The 18,584-nt window shown below is 45.4% G+C and overlaps 2 protein-coding genes across 2 annotated transcripts; both read right to left on the bottom strand.

Annotated features, from left to right (window-relative positions):
• Positions 1 to 2,755: 2,755 nt before the first annotated feature.
• Positions 2,756 to 11,984, bottom strand: LOC105811431 (olfactory receptor 51E1). The gene is made up of 2 exons (XM_012645625.1): positions 11,881 to 11,984; positions 2,756 to 3,846 (listed from the first exon to the last, which is right to left on the bottom strand). Exon 2 carries the CDS (start codon positions 3,801 to 3,803, stop codon positions 2,850 to 2,852), a length of 954 nt encoding a protein of 317 aa, XP_012501079.1. The 5' UTR covers positions 3,804 to 3,846; positions 11,881 to 11,984; the 3' UTR covers positions 2,756 to 2,849.
• A 2,377-nt stretch (positions 11,985 to 14,361) lies between these two features.
• Positions 14,362 to 15,462, bottom strand: LOC105811452 (olfactory receptor 51D1). The gene has a single exon (XM_012645646.1). It carries the CDS (start codon positions 15,440 to 15,442, stop codon positions 14,426 to 14,428), a length of 1,017 nt encoding a protein of 338 aa, XP_012501100.1. The 5' UTR covers positions 15,443 to 15,462; the 3' UTR covers positions 14,362 to 14,425.
• Positions 15,463 to 18,584: the final 3,122 nt, after the last annotated feature.

The raw sequence follows: 18,584 nt of genomic DNA on the forward strand, positions 1-18,584 counted from the left end.
CTAGCCCAGGCAACAGAGCAAGACTCTGTCTCAAAAAAAAAAAAAAAAAAAAGAAAAGAAAAAAAAAGAATTAGCAAGTGACTTAGAGACTGAAATTTAATATTATTCAGACCTCTCCAAGACTCAACAAAGGTCCAAGTGGCTAAGATGGTAGGGCTCAAGACAGGAGGCTCCAAACAAAGGAAATGGGGAAGGTAAAAGGATGCCCACGTGAAGGGCATATGATGAAGACCTTTGTCTGGAGCATATCCTAACTTTCCTGCCAAATCCCTTAAAAGAGGCTGCATCTGCTCCTCAACTTGGTTCCCAACTCTAGGTTCTTTCAGAGAACCCCAGTGAGTCCCATGAAGTAAATCACTAGAGATCTTGTCTGGGAGTTACGAAATTCCTGCTATACTTTTGCTGCTGTTTCTGATATTTAATACTTGTTGAGAAACGTAAGGAAGATGGGCATGAGGAGATGTGTTTGTGTGTTTGCAATTCACAAAATGGTTAAATCATCCAGGATCAAAGCATATCCCGGCATATCAAAGTATAGCCTGGGCATATTCAATATCATAGAGTTGAAGTCAATTCTAAAATCTGCAATAATGACTGCATACCTAGAAAAATTTTAAAATGAGTCTGTCTGATTTAACTAGTTATTATCCATCCATGGATAATATTAATAAGTCTGTCTCCAGTAGGATTCCAAATATAAAACAGATACACACATTTATCATAAACCCATGCAAAAGCGTGCACACAAATACATGTTAAAAACCTGGAAGAATAAACACCAAAATGCTAACAATGTTCATTTTAATATTTTAATGTGACTTTATGGAAGATTTTTATTATATTTTTATTTCTTTTCTAGCTTTAGTGTTTCTAAGATTTTTGTTTAAGGTGACCATATATTGCTTTACAGAAGAAAAACATCTGGCTTTCCTCTGTCTTTCATTCTGCCTTTTTCTCTCAATCCCAGTGGCAGGGCACTTCTGGGCAAAGGTCTGACCCTCCATAAAGTGACCAAACCCTGCACTGACCTTAGTTTAGTCTCTTATTACTGTTGGCCACTACTCACCTGAGCATAGCAGAATCTACACTGCCACAATTCTTATCTTCTGGATTCCAGTTCAAGAAGTTAGGTATACTGGCTCTATGTGTCCTCTCTACTAGGTACGCCTCTGTAATAGTAGTTATGTCAGAAAATTCTGGCTGGCCATGTGTCATGCTCTCCACTATGCTGCCTGCCTCTCCTACTCACCTACTTCACTTTGGGTCTGACTAACATCCCCTGTGGGAGGTGATCTCATTCCTGCCCTGTCCACTCCTACTGCAATGGCCACACCCACTCCTTCCTATTCTGCCTCCCTCTGGAAATGCTGTGCCTGATTGTGGGGCTCCCAGATGGGCCTCTTGGACCACACCTATGCTAAGTAGAGCTGGCAGGGATTCAGTCTTTATTACCTTGACCTACAGTCTTATTATCCAATTATCAATGCTGCGAGCTTCTCCTGCAGGACAGCTCAAATATCTGGGGATATGTGGTGTCCACTTATATGCTTTCCTCACTTTTTGTGGTCCCATCCTCCCCTTAGCCTTGCTTCCTGGACAGCCACATGGGACACTGTCCCTACTCAGCCTCCTGGTGCCTCTTGCTCTTGACTTCCTGGTCCATGGTAGCCAGTCCTGCCATTTTGCCATGGGCTGCTGGATGTTCTCAGCTGTCTCTCTCCATAAACTGTCTCGAAGATGTCTCAGTGACTCCACTGCTAATCCTGTATTTCCCAAACAAGCCACTCCCTAGACATACTCTTGTTTCCACTACACAGGTACAGTGACACTGGACCAGGAAAATGAGCAAGAGCTCTTGGGATTAAAGCCATGAGTTCTGTTATCAGAAAACTCCCAAATACAACATTAGAGAAGTGAGAAAAAATTAAATACATTCTCTAGAAAGTGAAAGACTCTGGAAATGCCTAACTCACTCTCCTACTTGTCTCTTTAACAGTTCTTCTACACAATATGGGATTGGGCATTACAAGTCTTCTTTTTTTTTTTTTCTTTTTTTTGAGCTTGTGTGACCTCACGTAATTCACTTATCCCCACTGAACATCAATTTCCCCATTGGTACAACTAGGATACTAATAATATCCCCGCCTAAATCAAAGGTTCATTAGAAAATTAAATAGAAAAAAGAGTGTCCATATGCTATGAAAACTCTCAGAACAGAGTATGTCATCTATCATTAATGTAGGCAAATGTAGTCCTTTCAAGGTTTTACTTCCAATCTTCCCCTTAAGGGCTAGTGCCCAAAAGAAAAGAAATTATTTCTTCTCTGTATAGGTAATTTTGAAGAAGGTAATCCAGGTACATCTCTTTTCCTGAGATGCAATATGGTTGGCAATTCTGAAGAGGAAGTCACATTTTTAGGGCAGATTATCTCATTTTATTGTATCCTTGTATTTACTTTCCTTTTGCCATGCTTAAGCCTTTAGTAAATGTTCTTTAGATATTCCACCTTTATCTCAGAATGCTGTGGACCATCAGTAGTAGCAGTTTAGATTTAAACTGGACAGTAAAATGGAAAATAATAACCTTCTAACCACAACCAACTCAGGGTCTTAATAATTATATATAGAGAAAAACCAAAGAGGAAAATAATATTGAAACATTGAGATTGGGAGTATATGATCCTGCTATCCCTTTCCACGTGGAGATTATTCAACCAGATTCATCTTTGAAGGATCTGAGTTGTATTTTTATTATGGGAGATTTTTTTTCTTAATACTGTCTTACAAAATGTTGATATGAAAGTCTGAATCAGAAGACTTTGAATGGAAAAGAAGTTAGATCACTGACACCTAGGGATCCGACGTGTGTGTGGCCACGTGGAAAAGACGAAGGATGCGCTGCCTGATCTCCTTTGTCTTCACTCCATAGACGATAGGGTTGAGCACGGGAGGAACAAGCAGATAGATGTTGGCCATTATGACAGGCAGGAGAGAGTCACGCCGCTTACTAAAGCGGTGCACCATAGATAATCCAATGAAAGGCACATAGAATATAAAAACAGCGCACACATGAGAGACACAAGTGCCAAATGCCTTGGCCTGGGCTTCACGTGTCAAGCCCAACACAGTCTTAAGGATAAGCAGATATGAGAGGGAGATGAGAAGTGAGTCCAGGCCAATGGCAACGATGATGACAATGAGGCCATAGATGACATTGACCCGGTTGTCAGCACAGGCCAGCATCATGACATCTTGGTGTAGGCAGTAGGAATGGGAAAGGATGTTAGAGTGGCAGAAGGGCAGCTGCTTGATGAAGATAGGCAAGGGCGCCATCAGTGCAGCCCCCCGCAGCACAGCAGCCACGCCAATCTTGGTGACACGAGGCAACGTGAGCATAGTAGCATGACGCAGTGGGTGGCAGATGGCCACATAGCGGTCAAAGGCCATAGCCAGCAGCACTGTGGACTCCATGCCAGATAAGGAGTGGATGGCAAACATCTGTAGCAGACAAGCATCAAACTGGATGGTAGTGGAATTGAACCAGAAAATCGCCATCATTTTGGGCATGGATGAGGTGGAGATGAGAATATCAAGGCCTGAAAGCATGCAAAGAAAGATATACATGGGCTCATGTAGACTGTGCTCGGTCCATACAATGTAGATGATCGTCAAGTTTCCTAGCACGGCAATAAGGTAGAGGGAGCACAACGGGAAGGCCAACCAGAACTGAGCTTCTTCCAAGCCTGGGAGGCCGATTAGGATGAAATATGTGGCACTGGATTCGTTGCCATTGGGAGCCACCATAGTGAAAAAGATGAGCTGTCACCAGTGCCAGGCAGGTAAGAGGCTGGAATGCAAAGATAAGCCATTGTCAGATCTTCCAGGATATCAATACTATGCTTTGCTCCCTCCTGATGTCCTATTCTCAAACCTAAACTCTAATTCCATTGCCTATCCAAATTTTGATCCTATTCTAAATTCACTCTAACCATAACTCAAGGATCTGGGGCAAATTCACCCAGTTCCACTTACTAACCCCATCAGTGTAGTTAATCATGTTAGCAAGTGAAATACTAAGATAAAAATTTTGAAGTCTATTTTAAATCAGTTAGTTATACAAAGAAAGGCTACTGAGTACACATCAGTCTTAGATGGTAAAAAATTCTCATCACTTCTTCTATTCTACCCTACCCTTTTCCTTCCCTATGCTTAACACTAACTGTAATTCTAAGCATATCATTAGACTATCTCTAAAATGAATTCCAGTCCAAATGCAGCAATACTAATAGTAACAAAGATTGACATTTAAACATAACCTCATCACTAATCTAATAATCTCACCAATTCTAGTCTTAACCCTAACTTTGACATTAACCTAAGATTTAAACTTAATAGCCATTTCAACCTTAATCTAGAACTCAAAAGCACCTATTTTGTTATGATAAACCCTAATCGAATAAAACCTGACACTACCTTCATCCTGAACTCTAACTCCATATTTCACTCTTGTCCAAGTGCCTTTCCATAGTTTTACACTTGTCCAAACTACTCAGTTTATATGAGAAAAGGAACAGTGGCTATAGTGAGTGCCATTGGTATCCCACCAAGATCCCATTCACAAAGCCAACACACCTATCTCCCATCTGCAGTGGGTGTTGAATGCTAAGGGATCACAGCTTCCCCTTTCTCCAGAGACTTGTCCTTGGTGAAATGGGAGGCACCTCACCCAGGAGGTTACACTATGCCCCCATGAGGCACATCTAGAGGTCAGTGACTGCCTGGCATAAGGGTACAAAGGCCAGCCCCCTTGCCTCCAGGTGGAAACAACACTATGATCCAATTTGTGTTTCAGAGCTTCCCAAGCAACTGTGCTGAGGCTAGTCTCCAGCTGAGACCACAGCCTTGCTTAGCTTTTGTCTCCTGCCCTAGCCAACTTCCCTCCTTCTTCTTTTCATGATAGCATTCCCTCAATATATTTTTTGGGCAAGAATCCCCATTTCGGGATCTGCTTCTAGGAGATCCATCCAGCCTAAGAGAGTGGGATTGACACGATTAGAACACTAACTCTGAGTAATGATGGCATTGGAAGAACTGAAGAATAATCAATCCTATAGCAGGGTTCAGGCTGAGTATGAACTGAATCTGGCTATAAAGGTGATATATAAGGAGATATTGCTGAGGTGGAAAATTTCAGACTTGAGTTATCTTAGATTGCATCTCTCTGTTAAGAATTAACTAACTCCGTTCCTCCCTTCCATCCACAAATACTCATGTGCTCCTACCATAGGTTGAGTATCCCTTATCCAGAATGCTTGGGATCAGAAGTGTTTCTGATTTCAGATTTTTTTTTGAAATATTTGCATTATACTTAGCCAGTTCAGCATCCCTAAACCAAAAATCCCAAATTTTAAAATCTCTAATGAGTATTTCCTTTGAGCATCATGTTGGCACTCAAAAGGTTTCAGATTTGAAGCATCGCAGGTATCTGATTTTTAGACTAGGAATAGTCGACCTGTGTTCATCAGATCATTAGATTACGTACTTTGTAGTTTTCGAATAGTTTCGGACCTTGAGAGCTGGGGTAGGGGCTTCATGTATGGGTTACCAGGAAGCAGTCGAGTGTGAGGCAAGCTCATGGCCAGCGTAGGAGGGGTATAGACCATTCACTGGGCTGAGGATGTGTCAGTGACAATGGTCCCATCATTGAGTTGTCATCTGGAGGTTCCCTCATACCAGAAAGAGTTCAGTGGGAAAACACCGGGAGCATGAGTTTTAGAACAGAGGGTGACAGACTTTAATTCAATCTGCTGGAGGGAGAAGGTTTAAGGCAGAGAAACTATATTTACCTAGAATTCGGGCAAAGAGGCCCAAGTCATCAATCCTCTGCACTCTTCTGTAGTTTCCCTGTAGCATGTGGCACCATGAGCAGTCCCCTCCTTCTTAAACTCCTCTCTGTCCTGCTGTCCCTTATCTCTCTCTCATCACTAGTTCTTAGTCTCCTTTCTGGATCCCCACCTTCCTCTTCTTGACTCTTAAACGTACCCTTACATGATAATGTTCTTTTTTTTATCTTCAGTGCTCTTCTTGTTCCATACTTTCTTCCCTGACTATCTCGTCCCTTTCAGTAAATCTATTTATACATATATATTGATTCCCAAATCTATTTAGTGAGCTCTGAATTCTCTTTTTTGATCAAGATTCATAACTCTAAATTTTTACTGAAAGGGTCCACCTGGTTGTCTCTCAAGTACATCAAATTCTCCATGTCCCAAAAACTGAGCTCTCCCACAGGCAGCCTTGTATAGCTGTGTAGAGTGTGGGCTTTGAATTCCATTCTGCACTGAAATCTCAGTCAATAACCTCATGAGCTGTGTGATCTGAGGAAAATCATTTAACATTTCTAAGCCTCAGTTTCAACATCTTTAAAATGATGATAATAGTACCTGCCTAATAGGGGTAAAAGTGAGGATTAAATGATATGACAAGTTTAAAGCATTTAACACGATACCCCACACGTAGTAAGTATGTAAAAAATGATACCTATTTTCCTCCAGTATTTCTTTTTTCTGTTACAGTGACCTGAACAGCCTCATAAGCAAGGTGCTCTGACCCTGACTGGTGTGCCTCTAGTGTAAACTTCCTCATCCACACAGTCCCAACAATCTAACCAGTTGAAATCAGGTCACTATCTATTGTTTAAAAAAATACCCTTGAAACTCCAAATTGATTCTAGAATAAGACTAACCCCCTTAGGAAGTGGCTAAAGATCTGTCTTTCAGCATCTGGCCCTACATCCTCCCTCATCGCCCCTCACTATGACCCCTGTGCTCCAATGACACTTCATAAATGTTTCACTGATTCCTGTGACTCTATGTATTTCTGTCTCTTTTACTGCTCATACCTTTGTCCAGAAGAAATACTCCTCCCAAATCTCCCTCCTTGACTTCCCACATTCATTTTTCACGTTCCAGCTTACTGTTTCCTACACTACTTTTACGAAGCCTCTTTCCCCTGGGAATAATTAAATGTATGCTGCTCTGTGCTCCCAAAGAACTTTATTTAGGTCTTTTTTTAATTGCATATACCCTCCTAATAATAATAACCATAATAGCTATTGCTATATTTATTTCCCCTGAATTATGAGCTCCTTAATGCCAGGGACCCTACTATATGTATTAATTAGTGTTTAGTCACTGTTTGTTGAAGATGAAAATGAGTTTTATCAATGGAAGAATCCCTCAGTAAGCATCTACTGAGGGTAACAGAGCCAAGGGGGTAGGTAGGACTGACTGTTGTCTGAAATGCAGAGAATTTTGAGAAGGATGAAAGAATGTAAGGTCAGTGGAAAGTGATCTTAAGTTCAGAATGAGAATCTTTAGGGTCAAGCAGAAAAGCCCTTTCTTACCCAGGGAGCCAAAGGGCATGACAGGATACATAGAAAACAGGACAGCTGCAAAGTCTTGGCCCTAATAAATGCAAAGTGTACATGCAGCATAGTTCGTGCCTGAGAGTCCAGGAAACCTAGGATCCCTCACCTGGAGACATCAGCAAGAAGATTCTGGTACTCCAGAGGGCCGGATATCCATGCCATCCAGCAATTTTATGTAAACAGACATAGTAGAGCAGGGTGGTCCTCAGGATGAAAATGTGCTGCCTTAGGAAACATATTGGGAAAGAATCATACATGGGCATAAGCAATCCTATTGCCTCTGAAGATAAAGTGATGTGGCGAGCAGAATCCTGGGTTTTGGAATGCAAGTCTTGGCTCTTAATAAATGCAAAGAATAATAATAGCTTCATAGCACTGCTGTGAAATTATATGAGATAAAGCATGTCAAAGGAAGTTGCAAAAACTAAATCACAGTGCACATAGCACATTTCTTCCACAAAAAAAAAGGGGAACAAGGCCTCTGAAAATGTAGGAAGTTTCTAAATACTTTCATTTCCCAATATGTGTCACCATAATCATCACTCGGCCCCTATGCGCACACTCAGGCACATACATACTGACCAGCAGTCAATGGCAAGACTGGGCACTGATATAGGGATATCAGAAATCAGAAAGGGGAGGATCCAGCCAGCCTGGGAGCAGGGTGGCTAGGCAGCATAACATGAGCAGCTAGAGCTGGAGGTGAACTACTAGACCAGCCCTCAGAAGTCTGCAGCAGGAGTGAAATGAAGGAATCTAGAGGGACCCAGCCAGACAGCCCAAGTACCACCCTTTAGACCATCCAGCTCTGGAGCATCCAAACCTCCAATAGTCCCTCCAAGAGGCAGAGAGAGGGACCAGAGGACTTCTAGGTGGCCCTCAAACCTAACCAGCTGTTAGTAATTAGGACTCAGAGAGATGGTTTGGAGCTTCGGAGGAAGTTGGAACTCAATTGTTCTATTTTAAAAGTAAAACACAATCAAGGAAAAATAAACTAAGAAAGCTGTTTTACTTTTTTTTTAAGAAAGCCCACACACTGCCTTAATCTCCAGGGAATGGCTTTATGCTTTAGATTTTCTCTGAAAAAGTTGAACGATCTTAACAAGTCCCAGGAATGTTTCTTGGAGAAGTATGAAGGACAGCTCGGACGTTACTTGGGAATGGAGGAGCAGGAGCCCCAGCTGCGCAGAGTGGAAATCCACTTTGAGGCCCTCAGTCCTGTTCCTTCCTTCTCCCTGGCCTTCGGGACTCAGTCTTCCCATGCCAACTCATCGTCAACAACCAGCCCATCCTCACACTCTTCCCCAGAACTCTGAATTCCTTCCTTCTCACAGACCCATGGAAAAGCAGTCAGGGAGTAGACCAAAGGCTATTAGCCCTATCTCTTCTGACCCAAGAGAACAACAGGGTCACTCTTGGCCCTGATTTTGTTGTTTTTATGTTATGAACATAGAATATTAAGCATCTGCAAAATGCCAGAAACTATACAGTGCCATCTGTGTAAAGGTTATCTCTAACCTGAGAACAACCCTGCATGATAGGAGGTCTATGTGTCCTTTTCATATTATAGGTGAGAAAACTGAGGCTACAAAAGGTTAGACAATACTCTGAGGACTTAACAACTGACTGCTAAAGCAGAAACTTAACCTAGATTGTCTAACACCAAGGCCCGAACGCTTTCCCTCATTCTAGGCCTTCTCTAATTGTGCTGAACCTTCTGAAAGCTAATAACATCTGCCCAAGAGACAAGATAAAAGAAGGGAATGGTAAGTCTGACACTGGACCCTTGTAAACTCTTAGATGGGAAATCAAGAGGGCAGCCAAAAGGGCTCTCCCTAATAGGGACGTGGGGTACATGCCTCCTCTTCCATTGCCATCTCCCTGGCTGTGACATGGGCGGGCCCCACAACAGAGATTCAAAAGCTTTATTCTCTACCAAGTATTTCCTTCTTATCTAAGTAGAGCCTCTCATCAACCTGTCAAGTAGGTATTATCAATCCCATTTGACAGATAAGGATGTTGAGGGTTAGAGCCCTTAGTGCCAATCCATTGCTTTCCATTATGCCAGGCTACTGCCCTCCCCTCACCAGTCCCCATAAGAACGGACTGATGCTTTATAAGAACTTTTTCAATGTTAGTCTCCAAGGAATCCACAACTGAGGACCTCTGAGTCCAAAGGCCCCTCTATGACTCAGGACACCTAGCCAGCTCTCCCCACTTAGGTTCCATGTGGAGGGAGAGCAAGGAGGGGATCTGTGGTCACTGTCACTATCCAGGCTAAACACACAGACTGCCCCATTCCCAGAGCAATGGAGTGGGGCCTTCTTGTGCTACTGCCTGCCTTTAAGAATAGTTGGAAGAGACTGTCTCTGGAGGGGACCTCAAACATACCTGGGAACATCTGGCGCCTATTCCCAGGCCCAGACAGGAAAGGCAGACCTTAGGGCAATGCTGTGGCTAGCAAGGACTGTGGGAGCTTGTCACTTGATTCTTGGAGAGTGAGCCCTTTCCCTAAAACTCTATCACAGTAGTAACCCCAGAATCACCTCCACCCAAATTATCTGCATCCACAGTCCCTTACACCTTGCTTGGATTTGATAAAGCAGATGAATTCTTGCAAGGTGTTGGCCACAAAAGATAGTGAGTAAAATTTCTAACTCTGAAAAAGCAAAGGGAGGCCCCCACCCCACCCTACTCACTCAAGTCAGCCTGGCCCCCTAAAATCACCCCTGGGGCAGAGTTCCTAAGGTTCATGTCCCTACCCCTCTACTTCCTGAGTAGGGCCATATAAGTGTTCTACAGACCTGCCAAGCTGGACTTAGGTGTCAGTGCCCTCTCGGGCTACTCTGGCTGGGGAAGTGCCTGATGTGGGCCTTTTATCAGTGCACTCATTTTTTCAACAACTATTGCTTGATGACTCTGCACTGAGCACTGGCGATACTAAGGCCCAGAGTAAAGAAGGCTCAGTCCCAGCCCTCTGGGGCAGGGAGGAACTGAGACAAACATGCAGGCATCACAGCACACTGTGATAAGAGTCAGGACAAGGGTAAGCACAAGGGCTGCAGAAGCAAAGGGAACAACAGCTCATCAAGCTTTGTGGGCTCAGAGGGCTTCCCTGAGGAGGTGACATAAGACATGACTTGAGGACCAGTTGCAGTTAACGAGGCCATTAGGGGGAACTTGGGGACAGCAGTATTCAGTTAAACAACAAAATCATACTGAGTGTCAAAACTGGAAATAAAACAGACAAGATCACTGCTCTCACGGATCTCATGTACTAGGAGGTCAACAACAAAAAGTAAAAAATAAATAAGCGAGAAAATTTCAGGTAAAGGTAAGTGTACTAAACACAAGGCAGAATGATAGGATAGAGACAGATGGAAGCTGAGCACCCATCTTTGAGACAGGACCAGAGAAAGCCACTCTGAGGACGTGACATATGAGCTGTGTGATGAGAAAAACCAGCCATTCTAAGATCTAAGGAAAGAGACTTCCAGGCACAGGAAACAGCAAGAGAAAACAGTCTTCAGGCAAGAATGAGTTTGGGGCGTTCATGGAACAGAAGGCAGGTCACGGTGGCCGGAGCATCGAGAGCACAGGAGAGATTTAGAAGATGAGGTCCAGGGAGGGCAGGGCCAGATCATGTAACGGGCTTGCACGGCATGGCAAGGAGCTTTGCTTTAATTCTAAGCTACCTGGGGGAATTTAATCAACAAACTTGATCTAATTTGTTCTTAAAATTACACTCTGGCAAATGCGAAGCCCCAGAGAGAATGTGAACAGACCTATTTTAGGGAGCTGCAAGTGGCTCAGTGTGGCTAGGGAAAGTGCAAGGTGGGAGAAGGTGCACTATGGACACTAATCCACTCTTTAAATGGGCTGAAGACTGAATCCTGATCCTAGACACAGACGATCCAGGACCAGAGCCCCAGGAAGATTACGAAGCCCTGAGCTCAGCCACAGCCTGACTCCTGATGTACAGAATGGCCCTGTATAGAATGGCCCTGACCGCTCAGAGCTCTTACCTCAACCCCAGCTATAGCCAGAACCCCAATCACAGACTGAGCTTCAGCCACACTAACAACCTGGGTACTGGCCCTGTTCACACACCAAACCCCAACCCAACCCCAATCCAGCCCCAATCTAACCCCAACCCAGGCTGTGCTCAGACCCCGTTCACAGTCATTCACACCAGCCTCTGCCAGCCTCTAGACTGGTACCCCAGTAAACTGGTCACTGCTTGAAAACTATCCTTATGCAACTTCTAACACCTTCAATGAACAAACCTAGAAATTGCTAAGGCGGCCTGTCCTTTGAGTAAGGGGCTTCCTTGACATCCCCCACTTCTGCTGTTTACAGCCTGGTTTCTCGGTCCCTCACCAGGTCTGATAGGAGCTCCCTCGCTACAAGAAACCCATGCACCTGGATGTTCCCCAGGTCTCCTGCACTCACCTCAACTGTCCGGAAGGAATGCGTGCCCCCTTTTGTCCAGCACTCTTCCTGAAAAGGTCTGGCAGGCTGCACTGAAGTACAGTCTCTCGGACTCCGCCTCCTCCTTTGGACCTCCCTGGTCAGGGTTGTTTATTCTCTGCCTTACCTCCTCCCTCTTTCTGCTTCTCCCTGCTGGAGGGCAGAGTGCTGTCCAGATGGTCCACCAGCAGCTACCGCCCACTAGCCCACTGAGGTTTGGGTTTCCTCCTCAGCTTCTGCATCCTGGGAGGATGTGTCTAGGGGTATGGAGAGGAGGGCAAGTGGGTAGAGAGGTTTCTAGACTCCTCTCCAATGGGCCTGTGCCAGCTGGGACACGTCTGCTGGCTCCCAGTATGAAGTTAGACAGGAAAAATGAGTAAGAAAAAACTAAAAGAAAAGAAACTCATGTGCGTGGCCATGGTCTTTGTGACAGTCTTTCTCCAAATTTCTTCGCAGGCCAGAAGAAAGGCAAAGTATGTTTTCAGGAAGACCCCATGATTAAGTGTCACCCCATTTCCATTCTGAAGGTTTCTTTCTCTCCTGCCGTCTGTCCCACGGTAGACCCTGCTTAGGTCCTTGTTGAGCTCAGTAGTCCCAGCCTCCCTTCCCCAATGTCCTCGGGCTCCCTTTTCTTTTCTCCCAGGCTCTGTGCCTGTGTCTGGCTAACTCATAACAAAGGTCCCCAGGGACAGTGCCTCTGCCTTCCACTCCCTGGAAGAACTTGAAGCTGGGAAAGAAGGATGTAGTCTCTTTAACCCTCCCCAACCCCCAACACCAGCCATATAAGACCAATGCCATCTGGTTTCTCTCTTAAGGGCAAAAATAGTGATAGAACATTTTAGATAGTTAGAGAATAATTTGAATGTGAAACTAAATGCCTTATATGTTAAAATAAGTATAAACTATGCCAATAAATAGAACAGCATGATTTGTAGTTGGTTTCTCCTCATTTTTTATTGATTGGTTTTACAACAGTCAGTTTTAAATTCACAAGACAAGGCATGTTAACTCAAGAATAAAAAAAATAAACAATGGAAAACCAGACTGTTCTAATTCAGACCACGTCAAAATTACTGATTACAAGAGCTTCTGGTGCCTGCAGGACCTGTAGCCTGACACTTGCTGTCATCACCCTAGAGCCATCTCTGCTGCCTCTGTTAACCTCCCATATACTTAGATGATGCAAAAACTTAAAAAAATACCCAGGAGACTTCTACTTCTATCCAAGATGAAGTAACAGGAAGTAATACCCACACAAAGGGGAAAAAATGAGACAATGTGCATGAAACAATGGTTTGCAAGACACTGGACGTCAGGCACTAAAGGGCAGCGAGACAGGAGACAAGGTGTACAATGAGGTGAGCTCTGCAGGTTTATAGCTTACTGTCCATAAACACACACACTCTTACACACACACACACACACACACACACACATATACACACACTTACAATTAGGACATTATCTTTCACCTACATATGACTAAAGATACATATACCACACAAAAGGATTTCATATCACAAATACTATGCACAATAGACACATAACCAAAGATAAACATCACACATGCCAGAAGGTACAGCCCCCCTAGTACTACACATTCCGCAAACTCACACACCACAGTCTACATATTACAAATATGAAGAAAAGATAGCGGCAGCATTCTCATCACGTACACAGAGATACTGCCCACCATTCAGGTACAGATACCAGCGTTCTCACACAGACACACATCACATAACAACAAACAGAAACACAACAAATGTACAATCAGAGATATTACTTTGAAACATACACATGCCAGGAGACAGCTACCACACTCACCGAGGCACAGCTGGAGCATGTTCCACGTGCGCTCTCTCTCTCACACACACACTGAAAGGTACATATGTCCACGTAAACATACCTATGCGCTCACGCCCACAACCAGAATACACAGTGTCGTCCTTATGGAAAAATTGTCTCCACAGAGCCACAAAGATTTACATTGACAAATTTCACATAGAGACACCTGTACCCACATGCATACAGAAACTTAAACACTTCCCGTTAGCTGCCTCCTTTCCTGTTACCATCTCTTTCCAATCACTATTGCCCAAATACCTTCATTAACCCCTGATTATGACTGGGTAACCACTTCAGGGTATGAGCAATAACTTTTATAGGCAGCACAGATTCATATGACTTGGGGGAAAGAATAATTAAAATCATACCTCAAGACTGGAATGAATCATGAGGTGTGAGATTTATAGCCTTCCCATGTCAAAACTATGTGTATTTTTCAGTTAAGAGAGAAAGAAAACGCAAGTCCACAATAGCACAGAGACTGGGGCAGTCATTCTCCAGAATGGTCTGTCCAGACGGGGTCACAAGTTCTTCTGTACTGACACATTCCTGGAGACAGAATGCAAGATCTCTCTAGATAACAGACAGCCCAGTGGGTTCGATATTCCAATTACTAAGTCAATCGATAGGATACAAATCCTCCCATCTTTGAAAGCATTGAGAACACAGGTAGGTATCATTCTTACCTGCCACCTTGTGAGAACATATGGAAGACCCTTGAACGTATCTCCTTGGTCTTGGCTCCATAGACAATGGGGTTGACCACAGGAGGCAGCAGCAGATATATATTAGCCATAACCACATGAAGCAGGGACGTGGGACCACCCAGCCTGTGCACCACTGACAGCCCAATGAGGGGCACATAAAAGACCAGGACAGCACAGAGATGGGAGATGCAGGTGTTGAAAGCCTTGAGTGCTGCCCCCCGAGAGGACAGCTCCAACACAGCCCACAGAATGAGGATGTAGGAGAAGCTAATGAAGAGGGAGTCTGCACCCATCACTGAGAGGATGATGAAGAGTCCATAAACCACATTGACCGTGGTGTCAGTACAGGACAACTTCATAATATCTTGGTGCAGACAGAAAGAGTGTGTGACAGTATGTGTTCGGCAGTATGACAACCGCTTCAAGATGAAGGGCAGTGGGAAGAAGAATACAAACCCCCTGGCCAGGGCAGCTAGTCCAATCTTGGCCACAGTAGGCCCTGTGAGCACAGACGCATGGCGCAATGGGTGGCAGATGGCCACAAAGCGGTCAAAAGCCATGGCCAGCAGGACAGCTGACTCCATGGCTGACAGAGCATGGATAAGGAACATCTGAGCCAGGCAAACGTTGAACTCGATCTCCTGGGCGCCTGTCAGGAAAAGGCTGGCCATCCTGGGCATGGTGGCAGAGGAGAGGACTAGGTCAATGGTAGAGAGCATGGCCAGGAAGAGGTACATGGGCTTGTGCAGACGCCTTTCCACACGGATGGTAAGGATGATGGCCAGGTTGCCCAGGGTGGCCAAGGCATACATAAGACACAGAGGGAAAGCCAGCCAAAAGTGTGTGTCGGGCCCCAGCCCAGGGATGCCCACCAGAAGGAAGTATGCTGGGTGCACCAGTGTTCCATTTGTAGTGGCCATGGCAGGGATCAAGAGCTGGGGCTTCTGCATCTCAAATCCAGGCTCTAGGAAAGGGAAAAGTAGACATAGCATTTGGCCACGGCTCAGGGGAGAGAAAGAACTTATAAGGAAAAGGCATTAGAGCAGTGATGGTACCAAGCAGACTTACTTCTAGTAGTGCCCTAGCCTCTTTCTGATCTGATTCTCCTTATATACAACTCTCTGGACACCCTGAGCCTCGCCTTGAGCCCCTCAAGACCCCAGCACTGCACAAGAAGATTCTATTACTGCCCCATTAATCTCAGTGTGTGAGGGCCCACTCACAAAACATGTAAAATAGTCCTTCATTTTCAGAGCCGATGTTGATGACCAGGGCACCGCTCTCGGCCACTTCACAAGAATAGACAGGATTGCACAGAACTTTCCACACTGGCCACTGCTCTTCTGGTGTATGTTGGGGTTAGGGAGGGTTTGGATTCATAGTTAGAGGTTCAGTCTGTGGTTTCCTTATAGACTCACTGTAATCTGATTTAGGACAGGAAGCAGGAGCTCACTTTGGAACGGGATTCCAAGAAGTTTGTGTTCAGGCCTGAGTAGCGTTTCTCAAACTTCCCTGATAGCATGATCTAAAGTAGTTGAAAATAACATTCATCCAGGTCCATAGAATCAGAATTTCCAAGGGAGGGGCCTGGAAATCTGTTTAAAGAACAGTAAGTTCCTTTCCCATAGGTATTTTATTTTTAATCAGAGAGATTTGGGGAAAGCTATTCTGGTGTCCTAGAGGGTGGGAGGAAGGGATGAAAATGGGCTATCATTTCCAACCCCTAACAAAGAATAGAACAGAATCTGCCATCAGGATCTCTCAAGGCCCACGTGAGAGTCAATCCCAGACCGTGCTTGTCTGGAGCACGACACTGAAACCAGATGCAGCTGAGACATGAAAAGAACATCAGTCCGCGCTGCTGCCATCACTCTCCAGCGCCCGCAGGCACACCACCCCTCCACCCACCCTCCCTGGCGACCACACAACCCTCCAGGCTCTACTTCTTTCTCTACATAGACCACACTGTGCTAAGCCTCCATCCTGAGATCCAGCCATATAACCTGCTGCCACCCCCTTGATATTTCCCCCTCGATGGCCTATGGGCTTCATACTCATCCCGCCCCAAAGAGGACCCGTTCCAAACCTGTGCCTTTGTTGTGCTCCTGGTCTCAGAGAGTGCTGCCACCCAGTGCCCATGTCCTCCAAGTCAGGGCAGCTGGTCTCATTTAGACTTCTCTGATCTTTCACCCCTACATGTGATTCTGTTCTTCCAATTAATCTATTGTAAGTTTTTCTCTTACATGACACACCCTTCCTCCCCTACAACCTCATTCCATCATCCACTCTGCCCTGATTATAAAAAGAGCCTTCCAACTTGCCTTCCTGTCTCCAAATCCAGTCTATTCCAATCCATCCTCCACATCACTGCTATCTAAACAGGGAAACTGGACGTGCCAGGCTCCTGTTTATCAAGTTGCAGGTGATTTCCATAGCCTTCCGGATAAACTCAGCACTCTCAAAATCCCACCCTAGACTGAGCTCCTGCTTCCTGTCCTAAATCGAATTACAGTAGGTCTCTAAGGAAACCACAGACTGAACCTCTAACTATGAATCCAAACCCTCCCTAACCCCAACACGCAGGGCCCTTGACCTTGTGGCCCCAACTTCAGCCCAGCTTCAGTTTCCAGTCACCACCACCACAACCTACACACACACACACACACACACACACACACACACACACACACACTTTTCTTGTAAAGTAATTCCCCTTGCCTTAAGTGCAGAGTAGGCCGCAGGAACTAGGGAGCCCTGTCCTGGGACAAAGAACAGGTAAAACTTGTCATGAGCATCACTGTTTGAAGAAATTCCTTTTTGCGTAGGTCACTGAACAAGGTCCGGGATCCGGACTACTGTAATCCGGAGCGTGTACTCCGCAGTCAGCCCAGCTGACTGACCTAAGGCCCGGCTCCCTTACGCAGTGCGCCCTCCCTCCGTGCCAGTCTCGAGAGGGACTTCCCAAGGCCGGGGCAAGCTTTCCCTGGCCTCTCCTGCCTGCACTGGGCCTGGAGCACTCACCAATGATGCCTCTCCCGCCCATATGTAACTTCTCTGGGGCCCTAGGGGGTGTGAGGATGATTAAGGGTGAACAACCAGGGCTCCCTGGGACAGGCACTGCGCTCAGGCGCCCAAGGCAGGCTGAGCCCTGACTCCTGCCCAAAGGGAATGAGCTCTGTTACTGTTCTTCTGAGGTCAGCTCGGGAGACTAGGGGAGGGAGGAGGTTCGTCGGGTGGACAGGAGAAAAGGAATGACAGGACTGGAAGACAGGAGCTACTGGAATGGAGGCGGAGTGCTCACCAGAAAGCACCCGCCCTCAGAACGCAGTGCCCAAGGCGACCCAGAGCCGGGTCGGGGGCTGCCTCTCGCTTCTTGCTGCTTCCCCCTTGTGGTCATTTCGGGGAGTTGCAGCCTCCTGGCAGTCACTGGAGAGTGACTCTGAAGATGACGCTTTTAAGAACCAAGGACCTAACTGACTCCTGAATTTGATTTAGGGCAGCGGTCCCCAAAACCTTTTTGGCACTAGGGACCAGTTTCATGGAAGACAGTTTTTCCACGTGGGGGTGCGGGGGGGTGCAGGTGGAGCCTGCGTCCAGGTCCTTAACAGGCCAAGGACGCAGGCCACTGGTACCCATACCGGACCGCAGCCTGGGGGTTGGGAAGCGCACATTTAGGAGAAAAAAATATTTTTTCACATTAAAAAATAAATAAATGAAATCTAAAAGTAGAGAATTATACAGTTACAATCAGAATTTAAATGATTATAATCTTTTTTAAATGCAGCAAGCATGCATTTCAGTGTGTGTGTGGGGGGGGGGTTTGTTTGTTTCTTTGTGTTTTTTTAGAGACTGGGACTCATTCTGTTGCCCAGGCTGCAGTGCAGTGGCCTGATCATAGCTCGCTGTAGCTTGAACTCCTGGGCTCAAGCAATCCCACCTCAGCCTCCTGAGTAGCTGGAACTACAGACACAGACCACCATATATGGCTATTCTTTCTTTCTTTTTTTTTTTTTTTGTAGAGACAGGGTCTCCTTTGTCACCCAGACTTGTCTGGAACTCCTGGACTCAAGCAATCCTCCCACCTCAGCCTCCCAAAGTGCTGGGATTACAGGCACGAGCCACCATGCAGGACTC

This window comes from Propithecus coquereli, unplaced genomic scaffold (genome assembly GCF_000956105.1).
Source record: "Propithecus coquereli isolate 6110/MARCELLA unplaced genomic scaffold, Pcoq_1.0 Scaffold235, whole genome shotgun sequence".
In the NCBI taxonomy this organism is placed as follows: Eukaryota; Metazoa; Chordata; class Mammalia; order Primates; family Indriidae; genus Propithecus; species Propithecus coquereli.

Bases quoted from the DNA above. Each gene is read 5' to 3' on its own strand.
- LOC105811431 (XM_012645625.1), bottom strand. From the start codon at position 3,803: ATGGTGGCTCCCAATGGCAACGAATCCAGTGCCACATATTTCATCCTA.
- LOC105811452 (XM_012645646.1), bottom strand. From the start codon at position 15,442: ATGCTATGTCTACTTTTCCCTTTCCTAGAGCCTGGATTTGAGATGCAG.